Source organism: Rattus norvegicus, chromosome 5 (genome assembly GCF_021556685.1).
Source record: "Rattus norvegicus strain SHRSP/BbbUtx chromosome 5, alternate assembly SHRSP_T2T, whole genome shotgun sequence".
Lineage (NCBI taxonomy): Eukaryota > Metazoa > Chordata > Mammalia > Rodentia > Muridae > Rattus > Rattus norvegicus.
Window position 1 is genome coordinate 141139530 of NC_141538.1, and position 21231 is coordinate 141160760.

The 21231-nt window shown below is 45.7% G+C and overlaps 1 protein-coding gene and 1 long non-coding RNA gene across 2 annotated transcripts; one reads left to right on the forward strand and one right to left on the reverse strand.

Moving 5' to 3' along the window:
- The first annotated feature begins 350 nt into the window (after positions 1–350).
- Positions 351–21231, forward strand: Ppt1 (palmitoyl-protein thioesterase 1). Its single transcript, NM_022502.3, is given in 9 exon segments — positions 351–488; positions 5889–5998; positions 6314–6441; positions 7746–7816; positions 10524–10626; positions 15849–15939; positions 16627–16725; positions 18113–18184; positions 19781–21231. Coding segments are annotated over 9 exon segments (921 nt in total). The 5' UTR covers positions 351–364; the 3' UTR covers positions 19904–21231.
- LOC120102972 (uncharacterized) lies at positions 5577–10447 on the reverse strand. Its single transcript, XR_015621106.1, has 2 exons — positions 9790–10447; positions 5577–6524 (listed from the first exon to the last, which is right to left on the reverse strand). It is a non-coding gene; the product is annotated as an uncharacterized LOC120102972 (long non-coding RNA).

Consider the following 21231-nt stretch of genomic DNA (forward strand, 5'->3'; position numbering starts at 1 on the left):
CTGATCTCCACACAAGCGCTATAGCACGCATGCCACACCCATATGAAACATCCACACACAGAATTAAAATAAGATAACGTGCAAATGACAGATTTGTTAGAGAATAAACAGCTCTTGTCTGCTAATACACAGCTGAAAGAGGAGACACAATTTCGTAGGAAAAAAAATTGTCACCTAGGCGTCCTTGGGTGTAAAATGAGAGCAGCACATAAGATCAGATAAAAGATGGGAAGCCCTTATACAGTTAGTCCGGTGGGTGTTAAGCAAAGCGAACGTCAATGTCAGGCTGCTGAGCCCGGCGGGGGCGTGGCCACCGGAATTGCCTTGGTCCACAGTCCCTGCTCGCGGTCATGTGATTGCTAAGATGGCGTCGCCCGGTTACCGGAGGCTGCTAGCTGCGGCTCTGCTTCCTTGGTGTTGCGCCGCCTGGGCCCTGGGACATCTGGACCCACCTTCTCCACCACCGCTGGTGATCTGGCATGGGATGGGTGAGTGGGTGTGGACGGAGGCATCCTTTTCCCGCCTCGGTTCTTAGACCGGAAGGGATGTAGGGATTCCACAGCATCCTCGTACTCTAGCGTTTTCGGATTTGGGGGCTGTTTTGCGCTGACGGCAAGGGAGACAGGTGTCTTTAGTGAGTGCTCAGGAAGTATCGTGCACTGCTGGGTTTATGCTTTGTTAAAATCCTAGCTGCGGTAGCATCAGCCTGCAACATCGCACAGTCCCGCCAGCCTGTCCCTGCAGAGCTGGGCAGCACACTCAGGCTTTCATTCCTTCACATCTGAATACCAGCACCTGCATGTCCTTCACACAGTTACCTCGCAGCACCAGCTCCACCTGAGCATGAAGCATTCTTCATCTTTCTGGAACTTGCTTTCCAGTGGGGGAAAACCTAACGAAATAAGGGGAACTTGTCAAATGGCCGTGGGTGCAGTGAAAACAGGCATAACACCTGGAAGAAGTTAGAGCCTATATGGATGTGTGGTCAGGGGAGTAGCAGATGCAAAGTCCCCTAGCTTGGTATCTCATTGTCCAGATCAGTGTAGCAGAAGCAGAGGGAGCAAGGGAAGAGAGGGTGCGCACATAGGCTGGGGCTTTTAAGACTAGTGTGAGGTGGAATTGGACTCAAACGGGTGAGGACTTGAATAGCAAGACGTACCTACTTTACATTTGTAAAGAATGTTTCTAAACCCATTGTGCTAACCAGTGACTGCCAAGAGCTTGTTTAGGAAAGTAATTCCCCGGGCTTTCAGGAGGCAGAAGCAGGAGGAACACCCCAAGTTTGAGGCCTGCATGATCTACACGGCAAGTCCCACGTCAGCCAGAGCTACATGGGAAGACCATATAATTAAAATTAAAAGTGAAAGGATCTTTCTATTTGTGACAATAGATGGACATGTAGACCCCTCAAGTGGTCACTGAAACCAAGCTGTGTCTGTGAGGTCTGGGAGAAGTTGTCATTAGAAAGAAAGGGATTGGGAACAGTCAGCTGAGATCAGGAAATTCAGGCTCCTTGTCAACAGAGACAACAACAGGCATGTTTTGGGGGAGCTCAGATTTATTAGCTGTGAAGATGCGTTTTCTTGAAGAGTCTTAGAGAGATTCCCCTATATAAATTCAGCTCAGTGGCCTGTTTGTCCTAGAGAGTCGCTGTCTTTATCCTGTAGCTATTCAGTTGTTTCTTTTTCTCTTGGGATAAGGTGATGAGGGATCAGAGCCAAGGCCAGGCTCGTTCCAGGACTATAGAAAGGGAGGAGGGAGACTGTATACGGTCATACTTTATGGGTTAAAAGCATGAGAACCTGTCTTTTCCCACCAGTGTCCACATTTCTGTTGTAGTTGCTGTGTTGAGAATAGATTGTAGATGTCACGGGACTGGAAGGGGACACTGCAGACCTTAAGCCCGAGATCTGCCTGTGGCTCAGAGCCGTATGGCGACAGCCGTGTGGTAACATGGAGTATGGCACCAAAGGATTAGATGTGGCATTAGAGATGAAAGGGGCAGAGATGACGCCACCAGTTTTGGCTCGGACAATTAGAAAGTGAAGTTGTTTGATGAAGATGGGATTGCATGGAGAGTGAACACACTTGGGATGTGTGTGTGAAGTCATTTTTTTTTAAACCAAAGTAACACACACTGATACTTGCTGCCCTCAAGAAGCTCAGAATAGGATCCTAGCCAGACCCTGTCTCAAAACAAAAGAAATAGAGGTTCTGCTTTTGGACTTAGTAACTTAAAGGGTGCATCGTTATTGTTTTGGTGTGTTGCTAAGTTTAATTTGAGGGTCTTTTTTTATTATTTCTTTGTGTGTGTGTGTGTGTGTGTGTGTGTGTGTGTGTGTGTGTGTGTGTGGCATGTAACCCCTGCACCATTACAGACCTAGATTTTCGGCTGAGACAAGGTCTCATTTGGTGCAAGCTAGCTCATAATTTATATTTGTTGTCTAGACAAGAATGATTTTGAACTTCTGATCTTACCCCTTCTCCCACAGCCCCCAAAGAGCTAGGATTATAGGCATGTGCAAATATGCTGGGCTCACTTGGCCTGTCTGTTTTGTTTTGTTTTTTTGAAACTGTATCTTTTGTAGGCCAAGCTATCAACTATGTAGCCAAGGCCTCCTTTGGTCCTTATTCATCACAACTTGGTGGATGGCATTAGGAGAGAAATAGAAGCTTCTCTAAGGCAGAGTGTTTTCTCCTTAACCTTCCCATTCAAGTGCAAAGTGAACACCATATCAGCCCACATTTCTACTCAGTGGTCCATTGGCTTCCTGTTTTTAGTTCTGGTTGTTCTTGGGAAAGGAAACAATTTAGGACAAGGTTGAGACTCTGAGCTCCAAGGCTCTCACTCCCAAATTTATACAAGTTGGAGGTCAGCAGTTTCCCAAAGTTCACAACAACCGTTTGATTAAATTTTGTGCCTCAGATATTTCTTGAATTTTCATCCTGGTCTCTGACCTTACAGTTGTGTGTCACCAGACCTTCATTCTGATCCCTGATGTTACAGATGTGTGAGACTATGCCTGCCTTCTCTTTTTTCTTTCTATTTCTTTCTTTTTTGCTTTTTTTTTTTAAGATTTATTTATTATATGTAAGTACACTGTAGCTGTCTTCAGACACACCAGAAGAGGGCATCAGAGCTCATTATAGATGGTTGTGAGCCACCATATGGTCACTGGGACTTGAACTTGGGACCTCCGGAAGAGCAGTCAGTGTTCTTAACCACTGAGCCATCTCTCCAGCCCTTTCTTTTGCTTTAAGACAGGGACTCATGCAGCCCAGATTAGCCTCAAACTTTACCAAGAAACTGAGGATGACCTTGAACTCCTAATTCTTCTCTCTCTGCCTTCAACGTGCTAGAACCGTATCTGTACACTTCTTGTCTGGTTTATGCAGTCCTAGGGGGCCTCCCCAGGGCCTAGTGCATCCTGGGCAAACACTCTCTCAGCAGGGCTACTTCTCCAGCCCCACGTGGCCTTCTGAAGCATCTCAGCGCCTGCTAGACAGAGCTTAAACTTGTGTTCTTTTGTCAGTTACCGTTGACTTGAAACTCATGTATCACCAGGTTCACAGTTTTCAGTGCACAATTCTGTGGCATTGGGCCTGTTCACAAGCCGAGGCTTCCTTGTAGTTTCAGAACTTGTCAGCACCCTGGAAACCTTCCATATGGGTTAAGTCATTGTTTTCTTCCCCATCCTCTCGCTCCTAACCTCCAGCCTATTTTCCATGCTTGTGAAGGTGTCTTATTCTGGACAAAACAGGTAAAAGGTATTGGATAATTTGTCTTTTGTGCAGGATTATTTTACGGAACATGCTTTGGGGTTCATCCAAGTTGTAGCATGTGTCAGCCCTTCATTTCTACTTATGAGTGAATAGTGTTCCATTGTATGTCGATTCCACAGATTATTTATCCAGTAATGGACATTTGGCTTTTTTTTTCTGCCTTTAAGCTATTACCAACAACACCGCTTTAGATATCCGTGTAAGGTTTTATCTCTGTGTCTTCACTTTTCTTCGTTGTCTAGTAGGAGTAGAGTAGCTGGGTCGTTTGAAAATTGCATGCTTCATTTTTTGTTTGTTTATTTATTTGTTTTTCAACACAAGGTTTCTCTATGTAGCCCTGGCCACCCTGGAACTCAGTCTGTAGACCAGGCTGTCCTCGCCAACGAACTCACAGAGATCGACCTGCCTCTGCCTCTGCATCTCGAGCGCTAGGATTAAAGGCGTGCACTGCAGCTACCCAGTTGCTAAGCTTTTGTTTTGAGTCATTGCCAGGCTTTTCACAGAGATTGCATTGGTACAGTTCCATAACAGGATACAAGCACACCTCATTCCCCGTGTCCCCACCAACACTTACTTACTAATTTTTGAAATGTTATTTTTTGCCAGATATGGTGGTACACACCTTTAATCTCAGCCCTGAGGAGACAGAGGTAGACAGGTGTCTCTGAGTTCAAGGCCAGACTGGTCTAGGTGGAGAGTTCTAGTTCAGCTAGGATTATGTAGCAATACCCCGCCTAACAACATTGTTGTTTTTTAAGCAGTGTCGGTGGGCATGGATTGTTTTAGCTTGCATTTTGTCAACGGCGAGTCTATTGACCGTTTTCTGTCTTCTTAGAGAAGCGTCTTTGTATCCTTTCCCAATTTATGTTCTAAGGTTAAGAAAAATTGTGTGGGATGTGTGTGTGTGTGTGTGTGTGTGTGTGTGTGTGACACCATATGTGTGTGTGCATGTGTGTAACCTTGTGTATGTATATGACCTTGTGTGTGTGTTTGTGACACCATATGTGTGTGTGTATGTGTGACTGACCGTGTGTATGTGTATGACCGTGTGTGTGTGTGTGTGTGTCACCATATGTGTGACATTGTGTGTGCGTGTGACCGTGTATGTGTGTGATATTGTGTGTGTGTGTCACCATATGTGTGTGTATGTGTGTGACATTGTGTATGTGTGTGTGACATTGTGTGTGTGTGTGACCGTGTGTGTATGTGTGTGTGTGTCACCATATGTGTGTATGTGTGTGACATTGTGTGTGTGACCGTGTGTGTGTGTGTGTGTGTGTGTGTGTGTCACCATATGTGTGCATGTGACATTGTGTGTGTGTATGTGTGTGTGTGTGTCACCATATGTGTGTGCATGCCCATGAAGGCTAGAAGAGGGCATCACTGGATCCCTGGAGCTATAGTTATAGGTAGTTGTGAGGCACCCAACATGGGTTCTGAAACTGAATTGAGAAGCTCTGGAAGTGCTCTGAACTGCAGACCATTCTCTCTAGCCTCTTCTATTTCTTTTATTCTAAAATCATTTATTTTTATTTTTGTGTATATGTGTGTGCCTATGTGAGTGTATATCAAGTACCACCATCCCACTGCCCTCAGTTCTTTTTAAATGTAAAGCTAGGGTTTCAATATGTTGACCTGTCTGGTCTCTCAAATTTACAGACCTCTGCCTGCTTTTGCCTCCTGAGTGCTGGTGTAGACAGTGACCTACCATGCTGAGATGAAGATGTAATTCTTTATGTAAAAATAAACAAGTACAATGTTCATCATTTTGTAAAATTAATTTCACCCTTAAAAATGGTAAAAAATTTATTATATGCCAAAGAGTTATCTTACAGTAAATCTCTTTATGATTCATTATCAGTAAATGTTCGATTTGTATATACACTTTATGCACCCATATAACCAAGGTAGCGTTAAGAATTTCTAAAGTGAGAAGGGTGCTGTGTAGGAAAAGGTGGAGAAGGCCGGCATCAGACCAGTGTTTACAAGTTCTCTCCATTCTCCTTTCTCATTCATTCATGCCCTTCAGTTTGAGACATAAAAGGGTTTTGTTTCTTAAATAATGTTTCCATTCATGAATTTCCACCGTTGTTTTTCTCGGCCAGGGGACAGCTGCTGTAACCCCATGAGCATGGGTAGCATTAAAAAGATGGTTGAAAAGGAAATACCAGGGATTTACGTCCTGTCTCTGGAGATTGGGAAGAACATGGTGGAGGTAAGATCCCAGGCCATTCTCTGAGGGGTTTGAAAGACAGTGCTATTTGAACAGCCCACCTTGCATTTTTAGCAGCAAACCATAGTCCCGCTGGTTTAGTTTTATTTTATTTGGGGTGTAGGCTTTTGCTCTGTAGCACAGGCTGACCTCGAACTTGATCTTCCCAGCTCATCCTCCCGAGTGCTTGGTCTACAGGCTTGTCCCATCCTGCTCAGCTGTGTCTAGTGGCCATGTGAGGGTGTAAGCCCCTGTCTCAGAGAAGATGCTATTCATGTACAAGGTCCTTCTTTTCACTCCTCTCTACTTCTCTTTTAGGATGTGGAGAACAGCTTCTTCTTGAATGTCAACCTCCAAGTCGGAATGGCATGTCAGATTCTGGAAAAGGATCCTAAGTTGCAACACGGATACAATGCTATTGGCTTCTCCCAGGGAGGCCAGTTCCTGTAAGTACCTTCCTGTTCCATGGTACCAGTTACAAGGAATCGGTGTTTCCTCTGTTCAGATGAATTGACTTTGGTATCTTCCCCTGTCAAAGAAAGGAAGTTAGTCTTAAAATGTCGCTATGTAAAAAGCTTTGTGGCACTCTCTTTCTTTCTTTCTGTATGTGTGCGGATGTGTGAGCATGTGTGTGGAGGGCAGAGGTCAGTGTTCAGTGTCTTCAGCTACTCTCCACCTTCGTCTTTTAGAAAAATTTTTAAAGGTTTTACATTTTTATCAATTATGTGCTTGTCGGGGTATGTGCACATGTGAGTGCAGTGCCCACAGAGGCCAGAGAGAGAGCATCAGCTCACCTCGAGCTTTTTACAAGTAGTTATGAGTGACTCATCGTAGGTGCTGGGAGTCAAGCCTGAGTCCTTTGAAAGTAGCCAACACTCTTAACCATCGAATCATCTGTCTCCCGCCCTTATTTTAACTTTTTAACTAATTATTTTTGGGGGGTGGGGAGTTTAAGAGAAAGGGTTTCTGTGTATCCCTGGCTATCATGGAACTTAACTATATAATAGACCAAGCTAGCCTGGATCTCAAGAGATCCACTTGCTTCTGCCTCCCAAGTGCTGGTGTTAAACATGTACGCCACCACCACGTGGCTTAACTTGAAAAAAATTGTGTGTGTGTGTATGTGCGCGTGTGTGCACATGCATGTGTGTGTGTGTGTGTGTGTGTGTGTGTGTGTGTGTGTGTGTGTGTAGGTCAGAAGAGAAGACAGGCAACTTTGAGGAGTCAGTTCTCCCCTTGTACCATGTGGGGCCCAGGAGTCAAAATCTAGTCATCAGGCTTGGCACGGAGTGCTTAACCCTTGCTAGTCAACATTATATTATTGTCGTCCTCATCGTCATCATCACTGAGAAAGGATTTCTCCATGAACCTGGAGCTCAGTATTAAAAGGCTGGCTGTTGGCCAGCCCCAGGGGCGTTCTATCTGTACCCACCATGTGCTGATATTCTGGATTACTGTCGTGCCAAGCCTTTTCTTTTTTTTTTTTTTTTTCTTTCCTAAGGGGGAGCATGCAATCCAGGCTCAGTTCCTCATGCTTGCATGACAAGTCCTTCACAGACTTAGCCATCTCCCCAGCCTCTCTTCATTTATTGTTTATGAAATAAGATATATATTCAGCCTTAGAAGAGGAAGATCCTGTAACTCTGTGGTTTGGAGACCCATGGGGTATTAAATAGCTCAGTCTGTGAAGTGACTATTGAAATAGTCTAACCTGACTATCAGAGCTAACAGCCACCCTTGATTTCTCCAGGAGGGCAGTGGCTCAGAGATGCCCAACACCTCCCATGATGACCCTGATCTCAGTTGGGGGACAACATCAAGGTAACGGTCACCTCTTTATTCCCATGATTCTCTTCCTCTTTCCCAACCCATGTCCATCTGATGTTTTGTATTTCATTTTTCTTTCATTCTTCCTTCTTTATTCCTTCCTTCCTTCCTACCCCCTCTCTCTCTCTTTCTTTCTTTCTTTCTTTCTTTCTTTCTTTCTTTCTTTCTTTCTCTCTTTCCCCCTTGCCCTCCCCACCCCCATCTTGTTAGATAGCCCAGGCTATCCTCAAACTCTAAGCAGTTCTTCTGCTTCAGCCAGCCAGATGCTGAGGTCATAGGCATGCATACCCATCGTGTGTGTATGTGTGCGTGCATGCGTGTGTGTGCGTGTCTATGTATGTGTTTAATTTAGTTACATATATGGGGGATGTGAGGAGAACAGAGGTATTACATTTCCCTGGAGCTGGAGTCATGGGTATTGTGAGCCACCTTGCATGGGTGCTGGGAACGTAACTCAGGTCCTCTGCAAGAGCTGTTCCTGCTCCTAACCATTGAGAAGTCACAGCCTTGCCTACTTGCTTTTTTTAAATGTAGTATTGTCGGGTGGTAGGGGCTCATGCCTTGAACACCAGCACTAAGGAGGCTGAGGCAAGTAGACCTCTGTGAGTTCGAGGTCAGCCTGGTCTACAGATGAAGTTCCAGGACACCCAGGGCTACACAGAAAAACCCTGTCTCGAAAAGGAAAAAGAAAGAAAGAAAAGAAGAAAAGACGTAGGAGTTTGGTTTGTACACTACAGTCTGCCACCCTTGTGACATCCCATTTCTACATAATGGAACAAAGTAACCATCACCAAGGAGGGAGTAGGGATCTGCGGATTGCAAAGCTCTGCAGCACAGGCCAATCATTGATGGCCATCTCTTCTACTTCACTGATAAGATTCATAGAGGAAAGAGTCCCATCCAGCAAGTTAATAGTTGAGGACTTGCAAAAGTTGGGCTGTGCATGCCGCCTGGTGGTGATCCAGTTGTCCAGAATGTGCAAGGTCCTGGGTTCTACCCTAGCACTACCAGAAAAAGGGACAATGGCCTTCTCTGACGTGCTGTACTACTGACATTAACCAGGGTGTAAGCTGTTTGATCTCACCTTTACTGCCACTTAGAAATGCCCATTTGAGAGAACAGGTGTGCCACCGGATTAGAACTCCTCTCATGCTGTATGTTATCGTCAACATGTGTGACAACAAAAATTAAAGCTTGGGTGCAGGCTTTAATGTTCTTTTTATTTTATGTATTTATTTTAGTTTTTTGAGACAGTTTCTCTGGGTAGCCTCCCTGACTGTCCTGGAACTCACTCTGTAGACCAGGCTGGCCTCGAACTCACCTGCCTCCTGACTGCTGAGATTAAAGGTGTGTGTCACTGCCCAGCAATTTTTTTTTTAATTTTTTAAAAGCTTTATTTCATATTTATGTATTATATTCACAGCATTTCCAGTCCTTGACCCCCTGGCCCCTCCTACTTCCTCCCAAATTTATGGCCTCTTCTTTAATTATTATCAGTGTGCACATATATAGATTGTGTGTGTGTTTGTGTGTGTGCGTGTGTGTGTGCATGGCCTGCTGAGGCCATTTAGTGTTGCTCAGATGTACTTAGGATTGGACAACCTACCAGGGCTCATCCCTGAAGTCTCATTCTCTCTTGGTCATAAGTGCCTGTAATTCTTCATTTAGGGGTGGGGCCCCCATGAGATTTCCCCCACCTACACTGGCTTGTCAGTTGGGCACCTCACGAACAGTTGTTCTCTGCATTTTGACCAGTTGTGGTCTACTGTGGTAGTCTCCATCTACTGCAGAGAGAAGCTTCTGTGAGGAGAGTGAGAGGTGCACTTAACAGGAAACGCAGGTGCTGAAGTCACACGTCAAAGAGTGGCCTGTGACTGTGGTGATGGCAAGCTCTCCCTCTCTTCCTCCCTCCCTTTGTGTATGTGTGTGCACGCGCGTGCTCGCACATGTACTGTGCATGTACATACCCATGCGTGTGTGTCTTGCCGGTAATAAAACAGGGTCTCCACATGGTGAGGCAAGAACTGTACCACAGAGCTGCACCCCAGCTCACATTTGGCCTTCTCAACCCAAGGTGCTCCATATCTGTGTGTTCAAAGATCCACAGATGAGAACTATTCTGGGAAAGGCCATGGTGTTTGTGTGTGCCTAGAATCCCAGAATTTAGGGATTGGGGGCAGGAGGATCATCCTCAAAGTTTTGAGTTCAGCTTGGGTTTATTAGCCCCTACCCTATCTTTATAAAAAAAAGAGAAAGGGAAGGGGTGGCAAGGGAGGGCAGAGGTAACGATTCAAGGAACGATTGAATCTGTATTGTTGGTGTACAGATTATTTTCTCTCTCCCTAAACAACACAGGGTAGTAACAATCCATGGAACCTTTGCGCTATACTAGGTATCAAAAGTCATTCGCACAGGAAGAGGAAATGCACCCATGAAAGTATGGCTTGGGAGGGGAATGGGGACATGGAACCATATGATTTCCCCAGAAAGAGGATGAGGCAACCATGTGCTTGCTGTGTGTAACAGCCATAGTTGGGTGAGGCTGGGGCAGAGGTCCCCGGGAGAGTGCCAGGAGGGAGCTGGCAGTGCTGCTAGTTCGCAGCACTTGGACTTCTTTATTTTTCCAGTTCCGCAGTGCCTGCTACAGTCGCATTCAGTATATAATTATTAGAGTAATGCCTGGTTGTCTTTTCCTACACAGGTGTCTTTGGACTCCCTCGATGCCCAGGAGAGAGTTCTCATATCTGTGACTTCATCAGGAAGTCACTTAACGCTGGTGCTTACTCCAAAGTTGTGCAAGAACGGTGAGTGCAGCTAACTGTCAGGTCCAGACTGTAGAGTGCTCTGCTGGCATGCGCACTCCGTAACTCCAGAGCAGTGGCTAAAGGTATCACAGCAGTTTATAACTCTAGTCCCGGGATCCTCTGGCCTCTAGGAGCATTGCCTCCACATGGTTCACAGACATACACACAGGAAAAAAACTTGTACATATAAAAATAAGTAAATGTGGGGCTGGAGAGACAGCTCAGCAGTTAAGAGTCTGTTCTTCTAGAGGACCAGGGTTCAATTGCCAGCAACGGACATGGCAGCTCACAATTGTCTGTACCTCCAGCTCCCTGGGATCTGGCATGCTCATGTATGCAGACACATATGCAGTCAAAACACCAGTGCACATTTAAAAAATAACTTTAAAAAAAATTAAAAATAAACAAATGAACGAATCTTAAAAAAAAAAAAAAAAGAAAGAAAAAAATCAGGCCTGATGTAGTGGTAGGGACAGAGGGACAGAGTCAGGCAAATCTCTGTAAGTTTGAGGCCAGCCTGGTCTACAGAGTGAGTTCCAGGACAGCCAGGGCTACACAGAAAAACCCTGTCTAAAAAAATAAATAATTTAATTAATTAATTAAAACTAAATTAGAAAATAAAGGACTTTAAAAGGCACAGAGAACAAGAGAGGAGTGAAGAAATGTTTTTGAAAGGACAAACAGAGGAACAGCTGTAAGACTATTGTGGCTCAGCTGAAAGGCTTTACCTCCGTAGAAGGCTCACTGCAGTCCTAGAGCCCCAGGAAAGCTTGGAGACTGGGGGATGTATGATAAGTTAGGTTTTGGTAAGTGTGCGGGCCAAACTAGAACCTTTTGAAAACCTGAGGCAGGAGCATTCTGAATCCCCAGTTTCCTGACTCAAACATCCAAGTGAATATTTTTTTCCACCCTGGACCTTGACAGGAGATGCAAAATCTACTCTCTCAGCAATTTAATTGGACAGCCCAGACTTAGGGCTAATGTTATGAACCCCGCAGGAAGAGACTAAGGGAAAATTCTTTTTTCTTTTTTTTTTTTTTTAAGATTTATTTATTATATAGAACTACACTGCAGCTGTCTTCAGACACACCAGAAGAGGGCATCAGATCTCATTACAGATGGTTGTGAGCCACCCTGTGGTTGCTGGGATTTGAACTCAGGACCTCTGGAAGAGCAGTCAGTGCTCTTAACCACTGAGCCATCTCTCCAGCCCCCCTAAGGGAGAATTCTTGATGGAGATGGAGGGAAGGCACCCTCCTTTAATCCCAGCACTTTGGAGGCAGAGGCAACTGGATCTCTGTGAGTTCGAGGCTACCATGCTCTACATTAAAAGTTCCAGGACTGCCAAGGCTACAGAGATCCTGTCTTGAAAAACTTTAAAAAAGAGGAAGTAACCCAAGAAGATACCAAGCCATTATCACACATGAGCTTCCAGACTGAAAGGGCTTGCTGAGTACTGTGTCGAGGACAGGAGAAAATGCATACTACTGTGCATTCCTGATATGCATGAAGAATAGATCCCAACCAGGGTGGGTCTGAAGAGTCCAAATCCTGGGACAGCATGCCCACCCAGAAGGCAGCGACGCAGAGCTCTGTGATCTGAGGGAAGCTGTTAGCTAAGTGCAAACTTGTGTGCCTATACCAAGGAACGATCCAGAGAAGGGGAGGAGGAGAGTCACTGCAGACATGGAAAGGAAAGGGAGATGGCCTCTTGTGTTCTCCTGGGGATTGTTGGAGAGCCCTCATTCTGTCATCGGCTAACTGTGTAGCCCTGAGCACTTTGAACCCTCTGACATGAGGTTAGTAACATGCCTGACTAGAGAGTCATTTTCAAGGTCAAGCAAGTTGAGACTATGCTATTTAGTGCAGCCTGAATTCCTGTTAAATAGAAGGTCTGTCATCGTAGTTGGGCTAGATTTAAAACACCGAGCTTTCTATTTCCCTCCCTGGTGCTGTCGTCTGTTTTCTCTCTTAGTTGCAGTTGTGAAGTCTTTCATTCAGTTTCATCAAATATGAATTCCCCTGGCAGAATCTGGTTGCACGCTTCTTCGATACCACAGAATAGGAAGCAGCTGGGCACCCTGGTCTCAGTCTGTAGGGGAGGGGAAACAGGCACCTTCAATGGAGTCTGCTAAGACGCAGGCAGGCAAGTGAGAGAGGTGTCTCCTACATGAGAACCTCTAATCTGGGCTGTGAGGAGGACATGGAAGGAACGTGGAAGCAGCTAAGAAGAGAATGGCCAGCACCAAGGCAGGGACAAGTCAGGCTTGTTCTGGGCTGGGGTAACTTAACTGATAGTTGGGAGAATTGAAGTCAGGGCCCTACCCTGGAAGGAACTGGCCAGGAAAGGAGCACTGAGAAATGCTGTTCTCCCTCTAACAGCATTTGAAGCTGACGGGGTTTTAAGCTGAAGACTAGCGTGACTTGGTCGTGTTTCCAGAAGGCCTCCAGTGCTTTGTAGAAAGTGAATTCTGAGAGGGCTCAAAGGAAAACAAGAGACTCCTAAGGGTCTGTGCGAGAGAGACAGTAGGTGAGAGACAGTAGTGGCTGAGATGCTAAGGCAGTGACAGCTGGAAGGAGGGACGGCTTGAGGGGTGTTGTGTGACACTGTAGATGAGCTAGGCCTGTGAGCCAACACAGCACAGCACTAAGTCTCCCTGGGTCGTGCGTTCTGAATCCTCAACGGCTGGTAGCACAGACTGACTTTTAGCCACCATTTAATTTTCATAAGGTTGTTTGCTGCTTCTTTTATTTAAATGTGTATGAACAGAGAGAGCCTCGTTTGCACAGGTGGCCAGCATAACACACAATGGGAAAGGGTGGGAAAAGGGAGGTTTCTCCCTGCCATCATGCCAGGTCATCTTTTGGATGGGAGAGGATTCTGATGACCAGAAGGAAACCAAATCTAACCAAACTTAAACAGGCATTCCTGGGTCCCGAGAGGTGGCTGAATGTTTGACATGCTTGCTGTGCAAGCGTAAGGACCTGGGCCCAGCACCTCCATAAAAAGCTGACTGTGGTGGCAAGTATCTATGACCCCAGACCTTGGAGGCAGAGACAAGGTGATTCTGGGAGTTGCTGTCCGGCCAGCCTGTCACACTGTCCCAAGGAATATGGTGCAGAGAAAGAGGACACCCAGTGTCAATCTCCACAAGAATAACAGGATCATCCACACATACACACCTAAACAAACACATACATATACCCACACATACACACTAAAATAAATAAATGGAATTCCCTAACTATTTGGTCCCCAAAGCCTCAAAGAGCATGGTGGTTCACACCCATGATGCCAGAAGAGCTCAGGAGGGTGAGACAAGAGACTCACATTTGCTGCTGCAAGTTTGAGGGCCCCACTGGACCCTCAGTGAGTGAGAACCAGGCCAGTGAGTTACACAGCAAGACCTTTCCTGATAAAAGCAAACCAAGTAAGTGGTGTGGTGGTTTAAGCCTGTAATCCTAGCACTGGGGACACAGAGGCAGGAAGTGTGTTCATTTGAGGATATCCTGGGCTACAGAGTGAAACCCTGTCTCAAAACACCAAAGTGGGTAGACTTTCCTTTGCTGCTGTGGTGTAACTTAGACCAGATAGTCTTTTCCAATCTACCCCTCAGTGGTACAAGTTAGTGTGAGAGTGCACACTGGTTCTCCTCTCTGCTTGACAAACCTCCTCCTCCCAGGCCCCTCTGCTTCTGCCCACCCTCAGGCCTCCGCTGGGCTGTACCACTGACATCAAGCTCCTTACAGTGGAATTTCCCTTGCATCTTCCCGTCCTTTTTGCTTAGCTGTCTCATTTTGGTGGCAAAAGCTTAGGTGGTGGTTGGCCTCATGCTCACCTTTAGTCATCAGTCTCCTGAAATGCTGGGTCCAAAGACCTTCCTCACCATTGCTTTCCATTATTGACTGAGCCATGATCAATCACCCCGGAAAGTTGTGTGGTGTTTTCATCCCCTGCAGTCTTCTCATCACTCCAGCCTCCAGCATAGCTTGTCTCACACCCTGTATGGGCCAGCAGACCCTTAGTATAGAGCATCTTCCTGTCTTATCAAGGGCCTTATAGTCCTATAGGGGAAAAGTAGTGAGCAGGAATGCTGAAGCCATGACGAGGTCAGGACTAGTGGTAGTATTTATAAATGTTCACGATCTGTTGAACTTTTATTTCTATGTTTGCAGTGCTGAGGAACAAACCCAGAGTCGTGTGCAGGTCAGACAAATGCTATTATCTGTGAACTCTACCTTTAACCCTGAATTTACTTACATGCTAGATATTCTTATTCTGTTTGGGTGTTTTGTCTGCATGTATGTATTCACACCATATGCATGCCTGGTACCCAGGAGGCCAGAAGGTGGCACTGTATCCCCAAGAACTGGAGTCACCATGTGAGTAGGGAGAAATCAAACCCAGGTCCTCTGTCTGGCAGAGCAGCCAGTACTCTTTTTTTTTGGGGGGGGGGGGGAGCTGGGGACCGAACCCAGGGCCTTACGCTTGCTAGGCAAGCGCTCTACCACTGAGCTAAATCCCCAACTGAGCCAGTACTCTTAACCACTAAGCCATCTCTTTAGCTCCTAGCACTGAATTTTTAAGTATCAGTGAAATTAAACTTCTTAGAACTTCCAAATCCTTTTTTTTTTTTTTTGGCACGACAAGGTCTCATGTTAGCCCAGGCTGACCTTAAATTTACTCTGTAGCTGAAGATATCCTTGGACGTCTGAACCCTATGCCTCTGCCTCCCGTGCGCTGCTACTGCAGGCGGGTACCACCACATCCGGCTCCAAACACATTTATAAACAGATTGGAGAGGGTCCTTCTGGTAACTCAGTCACTCTGAGATGGCTCAGTCTCCACTGCAGTCTGAGGAAGATGAGGAGAGGGATAACAATAGAGAGGAAGAGGCAAAGCAGCTAAGTCTTATGGGATGAAGAGGAATCAGAGAGGGAAGGAGGGAGGGCTGTGAGAAGGGACAGCCTGGACCACTGTAGTAGGAGGCCAAGTATTGATGAAACTCTTCCCCAAATCTTCGGCCTTTCTGTGTCTGCCAAATGGCCTGTCATTCACTCAGCCAGATGTTTTGTTGACAGGTCTAAAAAGTATTCCCTCGTAGAAGGGAAGGCATGGGACTTGAGGCTTTGGTTTCTCATCCCTCTGAAGTCTCGGTTGCCTAGGCACTGGGGCATGCTGACTGACAGCACCCTTCACCTTCATTCCATTCCTTCCTCAGCCTGGTGCAAGCACAGTACTGGCATGACCCCATCAAGGAGGAAGTGTACCGAAACTGCAGCATCTTCTTGGCAGACATAAATCAAGAGAGGGTAAGCACCCAGCTAGGCCCCCATGGTTAGGCATTCCTTTCTGGTCATCAGAAAGCAGCAGTGGCCATTTACAAAAAGTACCCTGAGCAGAAGCCAAGAACCATGGGTTTTGTTTGTGACACAAGGCAGTCCTCATGAGGTTCAGTTCCTTTTAGGGTGGCTGGGCTGGGACTCAGCTGGCTCTCCTTGTCCCTGAAGTCCTCCCCTTCCTTCATGTTGACAGATGACAGTAGGTGGCCCCCTGGGCAATGTGGAAATTTACAGCTGCTCTCTTCACAAATGACATTCTTCCAGGTGGGGCCCTTCAGGACAGGTTTTCTCAGAAAAGACTTAGTTGAGAGACTCAGGGAAGGGCATAGACTGTGCCCAGGCAAGAGCATGGTTTGGAACATTCTGGTAAACTTAACAGTTCATTTTATATGATGGCCAACTAGAGGGAGTTTGTTGTTTTAGGCAAAAAAGTTGAAGCAGATAACAAACAGAAAAACAGAATCAGATGCCAGAACAACCCAGAATTCTGTTTATTTTGTCATGGTTTGAAGCCTGTGACCTAATGAGTAAAGTACAGAAAGGACAGAACTCATGGCCGAGTCCAGCCCGTGGCTGATGACAGGCCAGTCAGACAGGTTTTAAGGGAAGGCTGAACTAACAGTAGTGACCCTGCATGACTGTCTCCTCTTCTTACAGCATATCAATGAGTCCTATAAGGAGAACCTGATGGCCCTCAAGAAGTTTGTGATGGTGAAATTCTTTAACGATTCCATCGTGGACCCTGTAGACTCTGAGGTGAGATGTGTCCACAGAGCACCAAGAGATAGCAGGAGGTCAATGTACAGACTATAGCTGCTTTCTGGGCAAAACCTGTTCTCACCACCAGCCCTCACCTATGAACAAGGTGTCCCATAAATGAATACCAAATCGGCTGCAATCCCCTAGTTGCACCCAGAATTTTATGAAAAAGTTATGTGGTTACATTCTGTGGGAGAAGAGTTTATAGTTTTAATGAGCTTCTCAAAGAGACCTGTGACCCAAAAAGACTCAGAATCACTAACCCCATCTGTAAACCCTGAGCTTGGCTACCAATCTTTCCAGCTTCCTCACCCCTGTTAATACTTGAATGTCCCAAGCCTCTCTCTCGCATGCCCTGTCTTTTGAGAGCTTTTCACTGGCTTCTCCATCTCACCACTCCTGTTCTTTGTTCAGGCCAAATACAACAGCATTCTTTTAGGACACATCCCTACTCAGATTTTGGATCCCTCCTTTTGGAGGGGTCCTCCTAGTTTGGGCTGGCCTTGAACTCAAAAGTGATCTTTCTCCCTCACCCTCTTGAATGCTGGGATGACAGGAGTGAGAAACTGCCAGCTGCTTCCACTTTTGAAGTCCCCAAGCTCAACTGAATCTCTGTTCGCACTGTCAGACCACAGGGGAAGACAACCTAGAGGCTAAATTATATTTTTTGAGTGGCCTGTGAGCTCAGAAATTCTACATATATAAACAGAGAAACATTTAAAGTATTTTAAGCTGAGAACACTATATGAAAGTCAACTTTCCATGTCCATAGAAGCTTTTCATTAGAGAATCCCTACTCGAGTCTCACACACAGTTGCTCCTTTTGTATCACAATGGCAAGTAGCCACAACCAAGCAGTTGTATCTGGCCTTAGCAGACGTCTACTGACCCAGTGCTAGACAATGAATTGGTTCTGTGCCTGCTAGCCTGGGAGCTTCGTGGGAAAGGGGCTTGTGTATTCCCCCTTGAATGACTGGGGCTGCACAGGGACCTTCAGGGCTGATGCACTCAAGGAAGGAAACACAAGTTACAGGGAAATGGAAAACTTCAGGAGGCTCAGCTCATCCCTCAGGATCAAACCTTAAAATGAGATAACTCAAGGAACATCTTTGTTATGTATGATGGCACTGGCCTATAGCTCTAGCATTCAAAAGGCTCAAACAGATAGATAGCTTGCAGGGTCAAAACCAACCTAGCACACAGATGAGTTCTAGGTCACCCTAACCAAAAACCTGATTCCCACTCTTCCTTCTTGCTTGCTGTGTCAGATACATTACAGTGTTCATTTTGCTGGTAGTTTTAGGTACTAGCTAACCTCAAATGATTTTTGAAAGTGTACAGGGTGCATGATCTGACCTATTTTTTTTTTCCTTCTTTCCTGAAGTGGTTTGGATTTTACAGAAGTGGCCAAGCTAAGGAAACCATTCCCCTCCAGGAGACCACTCTATACACAGAGGTAACACAGATCTGCTTTGGGAGACGGACTATTTCTCTCCACCCTGATTCCTAGAGCTGCTGTGTTCAATGGGGCTATACCCCTGCCTTGTCTGTCCTAGAGCATACTAAGAGCTCACAAGCTATCTGACTTAGGTCACAGTAGGCTGTCTTCACACTAACTTTCTTGGGTGTTGATTTATAGATATATTTACTAGATCCTAAGACCTCTCGCTCATGATTTTTAAACACAAAAGAGAAACATCAACTCTAAGGTTTTATTTTTGAAAAAAAAAAAATTCTGGAACTGGCTTCCCTTACAGAGTTAGTTTACTACAAATCCCAGAAGCCTCTAAGTAAATGCAGACATGGGCGAGGTGTTAATGTCATGGCAGCCTTGAGATGTGGACTTTGGTGGTCTGAGGGTATGCCTCAGTAGCAGGCATGTGCTTAGCATACATGATGGTTTTTGGGTTTGTGCCCCAGCACCAAGGTTAAATCTATCAATCTGGCATTGCAAGGGGAGCTCCTCCGCCAGTCTCTCAACTGGGGCTACTGGGCACTCTGCCTAGCAGAAGCTGCAGTATTTCACCACATCTAGTTACCGCTCGCCGTAAACTATTTAGACTGGAGATAGACTTACAAATGCCCAAGTACCATATCCAACCCACCTTTTATTACAGCCACCTCCACCCCCCAATTTCAGAGATGTATTTCCCTCTGCTTTTTTCATGTGTGTGGTGTCCTGGTTTGGATGAGGTAGAAATAAAGGGAAGCTAGGTTCTGGCAGCTTTTGGAAATTACAGCCAAGATCTTCCTTACCGCGAAATTCAAACCCAGGGTAGACAGGCAGTGGCACTGGCCTAGCATGCTAGATCTTCTCTTCCCAGGAAAAGACTGGCACCTTGGCTATTGGGGATGACACTTTAAGCGTCTAACATGTCCCAAGCTCATTATCCTAAGAATCAGATATGTTGGATCATAAGACACTGTGTGCCTGACTCCTTTGGCTCAGCTGCACCTCACTGGCGTTCCGTGTCAGCTGTGCTCGCCCAGTGCTTTTCAGAAAGCTGACTACAGGCACGGGCGCAGCTCAGGAGCAGGCCTGACCTACTTCTCCCATCTTACTGGGATTGGGAACGGGGCGAACATCAAACAGTCTCAGCAGTATTTTTCTTTCTCCTTTCTTAAAAGACAGCATGTAGCCCTGAATGTCCTGGCTAGCCTTGAGCCCATAGAGGTCCCCCTGCCTGGCTTCCCAGACGGTGAAATTAAAGGGCTGTGACACCACGTTGGCCTTGCACATGTATTTTTAATGCTTAGAAGCGAACTGAAGGAACCAGTTTGAAACATTCTTAAAATCCTGGCACTCAAGAGGCTGTTGCAGGACTGCTACAAGTTCGAGGCCAGCTAGGGTTACGAAGACAGCAAGACTCTGTCTCAAAAAACAAACAACAAAACAAAGATCTGAAAGAAGGTATTTTTTCCTCAACAGTGTACCTCTACTTTAATACAGAGGAAAAGTGTGCATCTTGAGAGTAAATGTTCATATTCTACTGGTTTAGTCTAAAACCTTGCAGTAAACCTCTTGGATTCATTATGGCCTTTCTCTCTACAGGACCGCCTGGGGCTAAAGAAAATGGACAAAGCAGGAAAGCTAGTGTTTCTGGCTAAGGAAGGAGACCACCTTCAAATATCTAAAGAGTGGTTTACAGCCCACATCATACCTTTTCTTAAGTGAAGCCCTTGCACTTTGCAGCAGAGTTTATGACACCACAGCTCTTCCAAACTCCAGTTTGCAACCAGTCCTTCTCTCGTGTTATCATCTAACATGCCCTGCTTGGAAAGATCTAAGATCTGAATCTTATCCTTTGCCGCCTGCTATCACCATATGGTGTTGAATTCAAGTTTAATTAGCTAGTAACCGTGCAGACTGCTTTACAACCATGTGATATGGTCAAGCTCTCTTTTACGGAAGGGGAGTCTGCTATTGCAGATCAGCAATTGTGCCTAAGTGAAGTGAAGTGAAGCAGAGAGACAAGCTCTGAGGGTAAAACCCATACAAATTTGGAGCAAATAAAAGCCTCATGGTATCCAGTCCTGAGATGTTCACACAAGCAATTTCTCAACATTGCTGTGGGGGCCATGCATGTTTCTACATCATTTCTTAAAGCTGTTTTCCTATTTTAGTGTTGCCCTCTAGTGGCACCTAGCAGTCACTCCACAAGCCTACCAACATGCCCCCTCAGAGCTCACCTTCTATCCTTAATCCTCAGTCACCAAAAGGGGGATCCACCAGCAGGGTTGCTTAGGAGAGGAAATGTCCTTTTTCTTTTCTTCCCTTTTTTGAGACAGGGTTTCACTCACTTTTTAACCCTAGCTGGCCTGCAATTCACTATGTAGAGCAGACTGGCCTTGAACTCAGTCACAGAAATCACCTGCCCCTCTGCCTTCTGAGTGCTGGGATTAAAGGCATGCACCCCCACCCCCTACAGCAATGTGTGTCTTAGACACCATGGATAGTGCGGGAGTGGAGAAGTGAAAACTAGGTGGCTGGTCTTGCCACTGCACTCTTGGCTAACTGTCCTTAATATTACAAGTAGCGTAAATGTCACTTACACTACTGCAAACAATGGGAGGAACAGTCTGAAAAGATGGACCTTGACGATCCTACCCTACGTCCTATTTGCCAGCATGCGTCCAACTGCTACTGACTGGGTTCAAGAAAATGACTAAAGAGTAAAAATCAACACATATTAAACTGATGATGATTCTGACAGTTAAAGAAAAACAACACTGATCCACCATTTCCTACATTTGAACATGGACTCCTTAGCCCCCATCCTGAAAAGATCCCAGCATGTTCTAGATGATTCCTATAGAGACTGGTTTGGAGAAATGACTGTTTTCGTCAAAGTACCATTAGCCCTGCAGAATCCACCCACTGCTGGTTTTTCCTTTTCCTTTCTCAAACCTAGTGAAATAAAAGGATGAGGGTTATGGGGAGGAAGTGGGAGGATCTGAAAATAGCTTTGAGGTTGTCTTAAAAAAATAAAGAATAGTTTCTTA